This window comes from Hippocampus guttulatus, chromosome 19 (genome assembly GCF_054856545.1).
Source record: "Hippocampus guttulatus isolate MCC_2025c chromosome 19, RoL_Hgut_1.0, whole genome shotgun sequence".
Taxonomy (NCBI): domain Eukaryota; kingdom Metazoa; phylum Chordata; class Actinopteri; order Syngnathiformes; family Syngnathidae; genus Hippocampus; species Hippocampus guttulatus.
This window is the reverse complement of record NC_141279.1, coordinates 178,757-188,975: the sequence shown is the minus strand read 5'-3', so window position 1 is coordinate 188,975 and position 10,219 is coordinate 178,757. Positions and strand designations below refer to the sequence as shown.

The 10,219-nt window shown below is 52.3% G+C and overlaps 1 protein-coding gene across 3 annotated transcripts; it reads left to right on the top strand.

The window, feature by feature from the left end:
* Positions 1 to 1,280: 1,280 nt before the first annotated feature.
* LOC147189332 (zinc finger protein 281-like) lies at positions 1,281 to 9,860 on the top strand. 3 transcript variants are annotated; one of them, XM_086099184.1, is made up of 9 exons: positions 1,281 to 1,616; positions 2,968 to 3,465; positions 3,547 to 3,660; positions 3,838 to 3,961; positions 4,085 to 4,177; positions 4,259 to 4,377; positions 4,965 to 6,563; positions 9,062 to 9,124; positions 9,373 to 9,860. In XM_086099184.1, the coding sequence occupies exons 2-8, from the start codon at positions 3,031 to 3,033 to the stop codon at positions 9,095 to 9,097; spliced, it is 2,520 nt and encodes an 839-aa protein (XP_085955310.1). In that variant the 5' UTR covers positions 1,281 to 1,616; positions 2,968 to 3,030; the 3' UTR covers positions 9,098 to 9,124; positions 9,373 to 9,860. The 3 variants fall into 3 exon arrangements, with proteins under 3 accessions (XP_085955310.1, XP_085955308.1, XP_085955309.1); XM_086099182.1 differs by lacking the exons at positions 9,062 to 9,124; positions 9,373 to 9,860 and having other exon boundaries at positions 1,283 to 1,616; positions 4,965 to 8,775; XM_086099183.1 differs by lacking the exons at positions 9,062 to 9,124; positions 9,373 to 9,860 and having other exon boundaries at positions 1,284 to 1,616; positions 4,094 to 4,177; positions 4,965 to 8,775.
* Positions 9,861 to 10,219: the final 359 nt, after the last annotated feature.

Here is a 10,219-nt window from a genome sequence, read left to right as displayed (position 1 = left end):
GTCCCTAGGTGTGAGTGTGGACGTGCATGGTTGTTTGTCTCTGTGTGCCCTGCGATTGGCTGGCAACCAATTCGGGGTGTCCCCCGCCTACTGCCCGAAGGCAGCTGGGATGGGCTCCAGCTCCCCCCGCGACCCTAGTGAGGATAAAGCGGTTCGGAGGATGAATGAATGAATGAATGAATGGTTTGGGACCAACAGGTGGCACTGTTGGGCTCCCCCTGCAGTCGCACACCTGTTGCTCATTATGTCATCATGAGTTGTATCAAAGGACTCCTGCCCGAACGCGCAGTGTCGGGTCATTGGTGCTTTTCGCTGCTGTCATGTTTGTTTATTTGTTTGTTTGTTTGTCTGTCATGTTTCTGTTATTGATCGTTTTGAGCTTCAGTCATGGTTTTTGTTTGCTGCTTTGGACTTTGTTTGTTTAGGATTTAGTTTTCTGTGTTTTATCAATACACTTCTTTAAATATACCCTGCTCCTCTCTCCTGCCTGCTTTTCGGAGTCCACCAGCACGTCGCTACGTGACACTCTTCGGGATTCTGCGAGAAACCAATTGAAAAAGGGAGGCTACGAGAACGGGGGCTAGCCAAAAGCACTTTCCAATAACAGTCGGTGTCAACAAATAAACCTTTGGGCTCCTGCAAGAAAGCAAAGTAATGTAAAAAAAAAAAAAAAAGACAACTAGGACGTCAAAACTTGAGATGGTGTTCCTCAGAGGCAGTTGAAATGGCAGCAGGTGTGTGCTGACTCCCCTTTAACGCTGCGATCGCATGATTTCAGATATTTTGCTTCCCCCTCTGGAGAATGTTTTTTTTCTTTTTCTTCAATTGAGTCGAACAGTATAGATGGTTTGAAATTCTCCATCATGCTGTGTTTCTGCATCCTCTTTGTTGTTTAAAGCAGTTATAGATGAAAGAGGAGAGGATCAGTTTTTCTATCTGTCTTGGGACACGTTAACAAAGCAATGCCTGCTGTGTCTCGGGTGGGGGGAAAGCGGTGGTCCTCGAGCGTTCCCCATGTCAATTGGAAGCTATCGAGTTCCCCCTAGCGTTGCTGCGGGGAAGCGAGTGTGACGTCACCGCACAAGACGCCGGGCGATGGTGGGACTTTGATGGCGACTTGAATGCCCTGTGGGTGGGCAACGTTTGACGCAGCATTTCGGAAAAGGAGAAATAGTGAGCTCGGGGTACATGGGTGGCAATTTGTAGAACCTTGAGAAGGGGTCGTTAACTTGTATTGTCCCTCCGTTCGTTTCGCCATCCCCGGAAAGAAAATGCCGACAGTTGCGGAATCAAAAGTCATTTAACAACCGTGAGCGGTAGTAGTATGATATGATATGATATGATATGATATGATACGATGTGCGCATGCGAATGCAAGTCAGTCCCCTCCGCCGTCGTCGTCGTCATCATCATCAGCAGCAGCATCAGCAGGCAGGCTGCGGCTGCGGCTGTCTCCTCTCACGACCCGTCCGCCTGCACCCACAATCCCCCGCGCCACGACAAGATGGAAGAAAGCAGCCGCTGCCGGAGGACGGTGTTTTGGCAATAAAATCCTCCAAAGCTGCGAATACGGAGGCGCCGCGGGCACGTTCCGAGCCGTCTGCGGTCATGTGTCGGTGAGCGAGAACCCAAGCCGGCTCCCGGTTCGCGGTTCGGTCCGGACTCTGTCGAGATCCACGCGACGCGTTCGCTGGCTCGCCGACCGAAGGGCGCTGCACCGAAAGGCAGCATCATTGTTTGTGATGCACGGGCCGTAATGCGGCTTTTTTTTCCAACTCGGAGCTAACTGCTAGCGCGTTAGCAGCCGGCTAACTAGCTCGCGGCTAGTTTTGATTGTTATAAACACAGCTGCGCGGAAAAAGCTCGAAGCTCGGTTTTTATTTAGCCGCGATGGCCCGTGTTGGGTCACTGGAGCCGGAGTCGACGTGGAACCGAAATAGCCTTGAGAAGGTTTTTTTTTGTTGTTGTGCCAGCCACGCGCACGCTCGGTCATGATTATCCGCTCGTAATTACGGCTAAAGTTAGCTATCAATCAACGGAGCGCCAGCCAGCTCCATTTAATTCGGCCGGCAAAGCTCGCGAAATGAGCCATTCACCCCACCCGTGGCAGATTTAACCACGAACGGAGCAATATGCATAGTTTGTATCAACGTATCTTTATTGAAATGAGCAATTATGCCGAGTAATCGCGGATCCGTTTTTTTTTTTAAATAGCCAATGGATACGCCAAGCAAGCGGGGGACACTCGGGGTTAACTTTGCGCTTCTGTCAAGCCGTATCGTCAAATGCGACTTTGCCGAACGGCTCGTGATGCTTTTCTCAGCGTTTTGCTTTTCTCAGGTTTGGAGTGCGAGCTCGATGATGCCTCGTCGGGCTCATTGTGGCGAGTCGGCTGCTATGCTAACTCGCTGGCTAACTGTTACGGATGACAAAAGCTCATCTGCTCCCTGTTCGATGTGTCGCCGGGACGAGGGCTCGAGAGCAAGTCCGGGAACCCCAGGCGAGCTCGTTTCGGCACAAGAGTTCCGTTGCTCAAATGTCAAGTCGCGTTTGACCTAAATCGCGTTTGTTTGGGCAATTCTACCCAACCGACTAATTAGTAGTGTTGCAGTCCCATTTATTGGCGTCAACGTTTGATAGGCCGAGGTGCGAACGACTGGTCGAATGGTCCCATTTTTGGGGCCAAGGTACATATCACTTTATAAAGGCCAGCGTCCATAGCTGAAAGTGTTGACAGACCCCTGGACTGATATAGAAAGATTTGTATTCTCGATGATCCCATGTCTGTGGCTGTCCATCTGTAAAGGCTTGTAGCAAGAGAATTTGCTTCACTTGGGCGGGAAGCGCAGCAAATGTACATATCGGAAGGTTTCTCGTCACATGACCGTCGCCAAACTAGGAGCCGCACGAGACTCTTTTGGCTTTGTATGCGTTACCAAGCGTGTTTACGTCTGTCCTCTTTTTCAGGGCGTTCTCCCGCATTCCTCTTTAGATTGATCGGCCCGGCCCGCCCACAGCAAAGCGACCACCATGAGTATTATCCAAGACAAAATTGGCAATGAGTTTTTGCGCAACGGCGGCATGGACCCCAACTTTGCGCCCGGCATGCTCATGTTCAGCCACCTGCCGCCCGTCACCAGCTTCACGCGGCTCACCTCGCAGTCGGTCATGGGGGACCTCCCGCAGGAGATGGTCCTCAAGAAGGAGCGCGACTCGCCCCCCGACCACCAGAGCGCCGGCGCGGGGGGCTTCCTCCACAGCATGGGCATCAAGCAGGAGCGGCTCAGCGAGCTGGACTATCGCATGCCCCTCTACGGCGGCGGCGGCGTGCCGATGAACTGCGCCGGCGCGGGGAAGAGCGGCGGCGACGTGCCGGACATGTCGTACGGCAACCACCACCAGAATCACCACAACATGCTCCTGCACGACCTCGGCCAAAGCAACGTGCGCTCTCTCGGGGAAGCGGTGAGTCCCGAGCGCAAACGCAAAGGAAGACGAGACTCTTGTGTCACTTTGAGACCCGTCTCACTTGCGGTTGGCCCTCAGATGTCGGGGCGAGCGGCGAAAGAGCCAAAAGACGCCTCGGCCAAGAGGGGGAGGAGGACCAACGGGGACGGACAGGGAGGCAAAGCCCGGAGAAAACGCAGCGACGCCGCAAAGGTTGGCCGGCCGTCTTCAAAAGAATCCCGCTTTGACCCGCGGGGCTTTGTTGGGGTTTTCCGTCGGGCGACTTTGCGAACGGGGGGGGGGGGGAATGACGAACCGTCGCAAATGTCATGAGAGGATGGCGCGGGGCCGGGCGTAACCGTCCCGCCGCTGTCACGTGTCCTCCGACAGGCCACGATGCCGGACGCCGACGGAGCCTGCCTGTCCCCCAACTCCAAACCGCACATCTGCGAGCACTGTAACGCCGCCTTCCGCAGCTCCTACCACTTGCGCAGACACGTGCTCATACACACAGGTGAGAGGCTTTCGCTGCTCTCTTGCCTTTTGTATTTTTGCGCCTCGGATGCTCCGCCGCCGGTGTCGTCTCATGAGGCCGAGCGATAAATAATGTGTTGCGGGGGGGGCGGTCGTACTCTTGATCGCACAGGTGAGAGGCCTTTCCGGTGCAGTCAGTGTAACATGAGCTTCATTCAGAAGTACCTGCTCCAGCGGCACGAGAAGATCCACAGCGGTGAGTGGACCGATTTTTGCTTTGGTTTTTGGGCGAAAGGCTGGCCGCAAATGACGGACGGCGCCGGGCGTTTTGTCGCAGGAGAGAAGCCTTTCAGCTGCGACCAGTGCAACATGCGTTTCATCCAGAAGTACCACATGGAGCGCCACAAACGGACGCACAGCGGCGAGAAGCCGTACCGATGCGATACATGCCAACAAGTAGGTTTTACGGCCTTGTTTCTCCATTCCTTTGAACCTTCTTCGCCTCCCGCACTTTTGGTCAAGACGGCCAAGCGAATGTTGCGCTTTGATTGGCTTCAAATGGGAATCCGTTCAGACGGTGAGGGGGATTAGGAGGGAGCCCCGTTGTTTTTGCATAATCGGTCGGCTTTTGTGCTCGACTCGGGAAACCAGGACGTTTTCGGTCCAAAGGCTGACATTCTGGGGATTTGGACGGGTCAGTTCAACGAGGTCTCCGAATGATTCGTTGATGACTGAAATGTAAGCTCGCACCTGTCAAACAAAAAAAAAAAGCAGCGTGAAGCAGGACCCCCCCCCCCCCCAAAAACAAACAAAACATTTTTTTCCGGGAGCGGGAGTTGCATTATTTTACAAAATGCACAATAACCGACCCACATTCTACCTTTAGTCACAATGTGACGCGGGGTTCTGGTTTAGCAAACAACAACGACGAAAAAGAAAAGCTTTTCTGCCGCCAGCACGACTGGGGAGTCCGCTCCCCTCCCAAAAAAAAAAGTGGCTGCTAAAAACTTATTGTTTTGGTGCGTCCTTTGTCAACCTTTCAGTTTTTCTCAAGAACCGACCGGTTACTGAAGCACAAGCGGACTTGCGGAGAAGCCATAAAGAAGGGCCCGGACCCCAACATGCTGGAGCTCGGCGACGCCGAGCTGGGCCAGGGCAGCTATTCACTCACTCAGGGAAACGCCAGCACCTCCGGCCGCAAGCGGGCCAGGGCCAAAAACGGAGAGGGCGGCGAGCGCAAGAGGAAGAAGAACGCGGCGGCGCGCGACGTGAGCCTGCAGGACTACGGCATGGAGCAGCCCTCGGGCTCGGCCCCCAAATTGCTCTTCAAAAAAGCCGGCCGGAAGGCTTTGGAGAAGGGCCTCCTTTCTCTCCAAGACGGCGCCGACGGCCAAAAGCCCTTGGGCCAAAAAGCCGGCTCCCTGGATCACGTGGATGCTTCGGGGCTGGATAACATGGCTCTGCTCCAGGGGGGCGGGGCCAACAAGCAGGGTCTGGGTCCCGGCGGCGGCGGCAGCAACTACGACGACGCTATGCAGTTTGTGAAAAAGCGGCGATACCTCCACGCCGTCAACAGCGACTACGGAGCGGGCGCGCTCCACATGGCGTCACAGGGGGGCGGCGTCATCCAGGTTTCCCTGGGCCCCGAACCCACGCTGGCCATGCTGGACGCGTCCCCCCTGGAACTCAAGCACGACAAGTCGGGCATCCCCGACGAGGTTCTGCAAAGCCTGCTGGACCACTACAGCCACAAGCCCGACGGGGGCCACCACCACCAGCACCACCACCACCACCACCAGCAGCACCACGACGTGGCGTTCGACCTGTCGGACCACCCGCACCACGTGGACCTCCAGCCGGCGGCGCCCGTCACCCCCGAGCTGGAGGACGACGCGGGCGCCGGGGGCGATAAAACGGCGGTGATGAGCGAGTACTCCAAGTTTCTCCTGCAGGCCCTGGAGCGCACCAGCCACAGCGGGCCCTTCGCCGGGCTGGGCGCCGCGGGGCCCTTCCCGCTCCTGTCCAGCGGCTCCAGTCCCACGGGGCCGCTGTTCGCCGACAAGCACGTCTACGGCGCGCCCCCGCTGGACTGCGGCTACCCGGCCGCCGTTTCCTCGCCGCTGCCCGTCGTCGCGCCCTCGTCCGCCTCCTCCTCCGCCCCCTCCTCCTCCTCGGCTGCCGCCGCCGCCGCCTCGTCCAAGTCCCACTACGGCATGCTGGTGGGCTCCCCCTCCCAAGCGGGCTTCCACCTCACGCTGGAGCCGGCCGGCCACCAGCAGCTGACGCCGTCTCAGGAGCTGACGGAGCAGCTGGAGAAGCAGCACTCGCCCGGCGCCTTCAGCCTCCCTCCCCAGGATCTGACCGCCCAGGCGGAAAGCTCCAAGGGGCAACGGGCCAAGGCCGGAGGGAGCGCCGCCGCCGCTTCCGGCTACTCGGACCTGTCCCCCCTGAACCCTCCGAAAGAATCCGCCACGTACCAGATTGAGAATTTCGCCCAGGCCTTCGGCTCCCAGTTCAAGTCGGGACGCCGCACCCCTCTGAGCTACGGCGGCGACCCCGGCGCCGAGGTGGACCACAGAATACGGACGCCGGTCTCAGAGTTCTCAGGGTTTACCAGCTTGTTAGCTGACGTCACTGAGCCGGTGAGTACGGGATCAAAAACCCCGACAAGCCAAAGTTTCAGATAAGGGTCCGATGAGGTGAGCCCGGTGGGGAAGGGGAGGGGGGCTGTTTTTGCATCTCCCTCCCCGTCCACACGCACACACACACATCCCAATTTTGTTCTCGTAGCAATGTTGTTGTTGTTTTTTTTTTTTCAACACTGCCATTAAATGTTCATGCAAACATGACCAGGGAGGGTCTTCCATGGCCTCAAATGCAATGTTTTTAATTCTTATTTTTATGAGACATGATTTTTGTCGCTTACATGTTGTTGGGAAAATGTAGTGGGGTTTTTTGGGGTGGGGCGGCATAAACCGTAGATTTTAAATGTAATTTAAAACATTTTGGAGGGTGGCGATGAACTTGCATTTCTTGCTTTCGAAACCCTCGTTTTACCAATCATCATACCTTTGTAAAGTAATAATGTTCATAATTACAAAAAGAAAAAAAAACACCACACGCAACACTTGTGGCAGGGAAAGCCCAGAACTCACATGGCAAAAAAAAAAAAAAAAGTATATATTGTCTGTTACAAGAAACATGAACTCAGGAAATAGGCAACATTGTGCGATAAGACTTTGTATGATGAGATGCAATTAGCACAGTTTTTACAGGTGTACTTTGAAACGACAGAGCTTTGATTTGTGTCAATTTTACTCCTGGCGATGATGTTTTGGCTCTCCTGCGTGTTTCAGTCCAAAAGATGGTACTGTTGCGTGTCAATGTGAAACCAGCATGTCGAAAGAGCTGCATTGAGACGTGCGTGACTGAAAACACAAAAGCCAGCAAGCGAAGCGCAACAGTCGCCTCACTTTTTTTCTTTTTTCGTCAATGGAATCAAACGAGCACTTTTTTTCCCCCTCCGAACGTATCATCAGAAACAATAACCCATTGGATTTTCTTTGACTCTTGGGGTAGAAATAAATAATGCGTATTTTAAAGGAGAAAACTGTGAACGAGGGTTTTGAGAGGGCGGGCTGATGATTTTCATGGGCATTGGGGTTTGTTTTTTTGGGGATGCGGGGGGGTGTCGACTTTCTTGCGGTTTGTCGGGTGATGTAAAAAATGGATCTGCCATAATTTTGTGATACGATATTTTGAGAGTAGCTCTTTGTATTTAAGTGTTTCTCCGGAGCTCGGCTGACGTGCCGGAACTTTTCTCTCTCGCTCAGTTTTTTCTTTTGTATTTATTCTCCACGAGCCGCCACACACCTTTTGTAGCACCGGCGCGGCAGAAGAGTTAATTTATCCGACACTCCTGCGGAATATGCATCGGTCCCGAACTCCCAAGAACGAACGACGGCCTTCTTTGTCTTCCGCGGTTCAAGCCGTTCTCCCGGTCCCGGCGGCCGGGCTTGATATTTGTTTGAGTTGATTTCCCGTTGGCCTCGACGGCCCGGTTTGCCCCGGCCGTACTTCCCCGCCGGTTTTCGGTGACTCGGAAGCCGCGAGGCGGAAACGGAAAAGCAAAAATGAAAAAACTCGACCGACCGGCCGCTTCCCTCCAAACACACTATGCTTTGAACGGAAACGGAGAGAAAAAGACGATAAGATTGACTAAATATACCTCATATCACTAAAGCGTAAGAAAGCAGGGACGCGCGTTTCATTGTATGTAGTGGAAATATTTGTAGGATAGCTTGGACATGTTGTGTCATCATTTTTACACTGCCCGTGTTTACAATGATAGAGCAAGTGACTTGTCAAAATGCAAACGGTATGATTTCAAAAATGTTTTGTCATTGCTTTTTTTTGTTGTTGTTGTAATGTAAAAACATCCATGCCAAGCAGTGTTGCATTCTAGATGCCTTGTAGAACTTTTTCTTTCTCTCATGGTATAGCCCCCTTATTTTTGTTACTTGCCATCACGTGTTTTTGATATGAACCCTAGAAGGATATTGTTTACAAAAACGTACAAAAACACTAAAAATGTGTCGGGTTTTTTTGGTTCGTTTGTTTTTGATTTTTTATTTTTATTTTTATCAAGTATGCATGATTTTTATGGCTTTTTTTTTTCGTGACGCTCACCTCAATACCAAATGTTGTAGCAGAAGCCTCCCCTTTCCTTTGTCTCATTAGTACTAGACCCTCGTGACATGATTTCCCGGGCTCGACCTGTTATTGAGATGATGAACGGATTAGAGAAGCCAATAAAAACCTTTTTTTTTTGTTACAAAAGGAAAACGTGCTTCTCGTTTTTAAATGCAATTTGCCAAGAGTGATTGATGTGCCACAAATATTTTCCCACTCTGTCTCGCCATAGTAGCCAATCTCAAAATACGGAAGTAGTGTTCCTACAAAGGAGACTTTTTTTTTTTCCAGTGTCTTTCACTTGGACAACAATGAGATTTAAAAATAGGAAAATCTCAATGAAGGATTCAATTCAAATGTTTTGCACATGGTTTTAAAGTTGTAGCTAAATGGTTGAAAAATCAACAGTTCTGAGACCGATGTTGGCGTCATGATTTTGACCCCGTAGTTTGGCTTGAGGATTGGATTTGCACGCCCTTCTTGACCGTTTTGGACATGGACACGGACATGGGTGAGTGGCATCGAGAAAAGGGTTTGGGGGGAAAAAATACATACTAATAAATCATGCGAGTGACTTGCTGTGGGGAACCGTGAAAAATGTTGATATGAAATTGTCTTTTGTTTTTTTTTAGTCACAGCTATACCGATAAACCGCTAACTCATTTCTTGGTCGTTTTTAACCACCTGTGAAATCCCAATTTTCTGTCCGATGCAATGTTTTGCGAACGAGGCCTAACCGTCACGTCTCTTGCGTTCCAGGCCGACAACTCTCTGCTGCCGCGCAAGTCTTTGCGGCAATGCTCTCTTTTTCCAGGATGCGGGAGCCGTTTGTCGACCGTGACGCATTTCTAAAGCGCCTGTCCTCCTTCACGCAAGTATGGAAACATGGTGATGGCGGGGGAAAGCGCTCCAAATGTCTTCAAGGTAAGAAGAGCGCGTTGGCCTTCGTTTGCTTTTCCGCCGTTTGCCCATCTCTACTGGCTGGGCGGGGTGAAGGAAGGCCGTGCCCGTTTTTGACTTTGGACTTCCAGTCAGTCGCTCGGCGCCGTGACACGGGCTGATGTTAAGAGACTCCCTTATCGCAAATCTAGTGACGTAAAACATGCTCGTAAAATATTTAAGTTCGAGGAAAGCAAAAACAGAGTCCGCTGCCGTCACGTGGCAAATTTGCTTCACGTGAAGCCAACGGTTCCAAAAAAAAAAGAATTTTGCGCTTTTGGTACTCGCCTGATGACATGATGCAGATTTATTTAAAGTGTATCAGGTTTTATCTTGTTGTCTGGGTTGTCGCCCCCCCCCCCCCCCCCCCCGCCAACGCCCTCCCTCCCCGATGACGTGGGCTCGAGTTAAGGGGTGCGTTGCTTCACAAGAGCGTCCGGGATCAAAGTCCCCTTTGAGATAATGCCATTATAACGGCAAATGGCGGGATGTCAGCTTGGCTCTAATTCACTTTTATTGACCAAATGTGACATGGATCGTTCCGGCTCCAACTCTACGGCGCACTCGACATGATGAGTTTATTATTAGAAAGTGGGTGGACGAATCCAGTGTGATGGTGAGGGCTCAAAGGTCACTTGCCGCACCTTTGTCCCAGCCCAAACTTAAT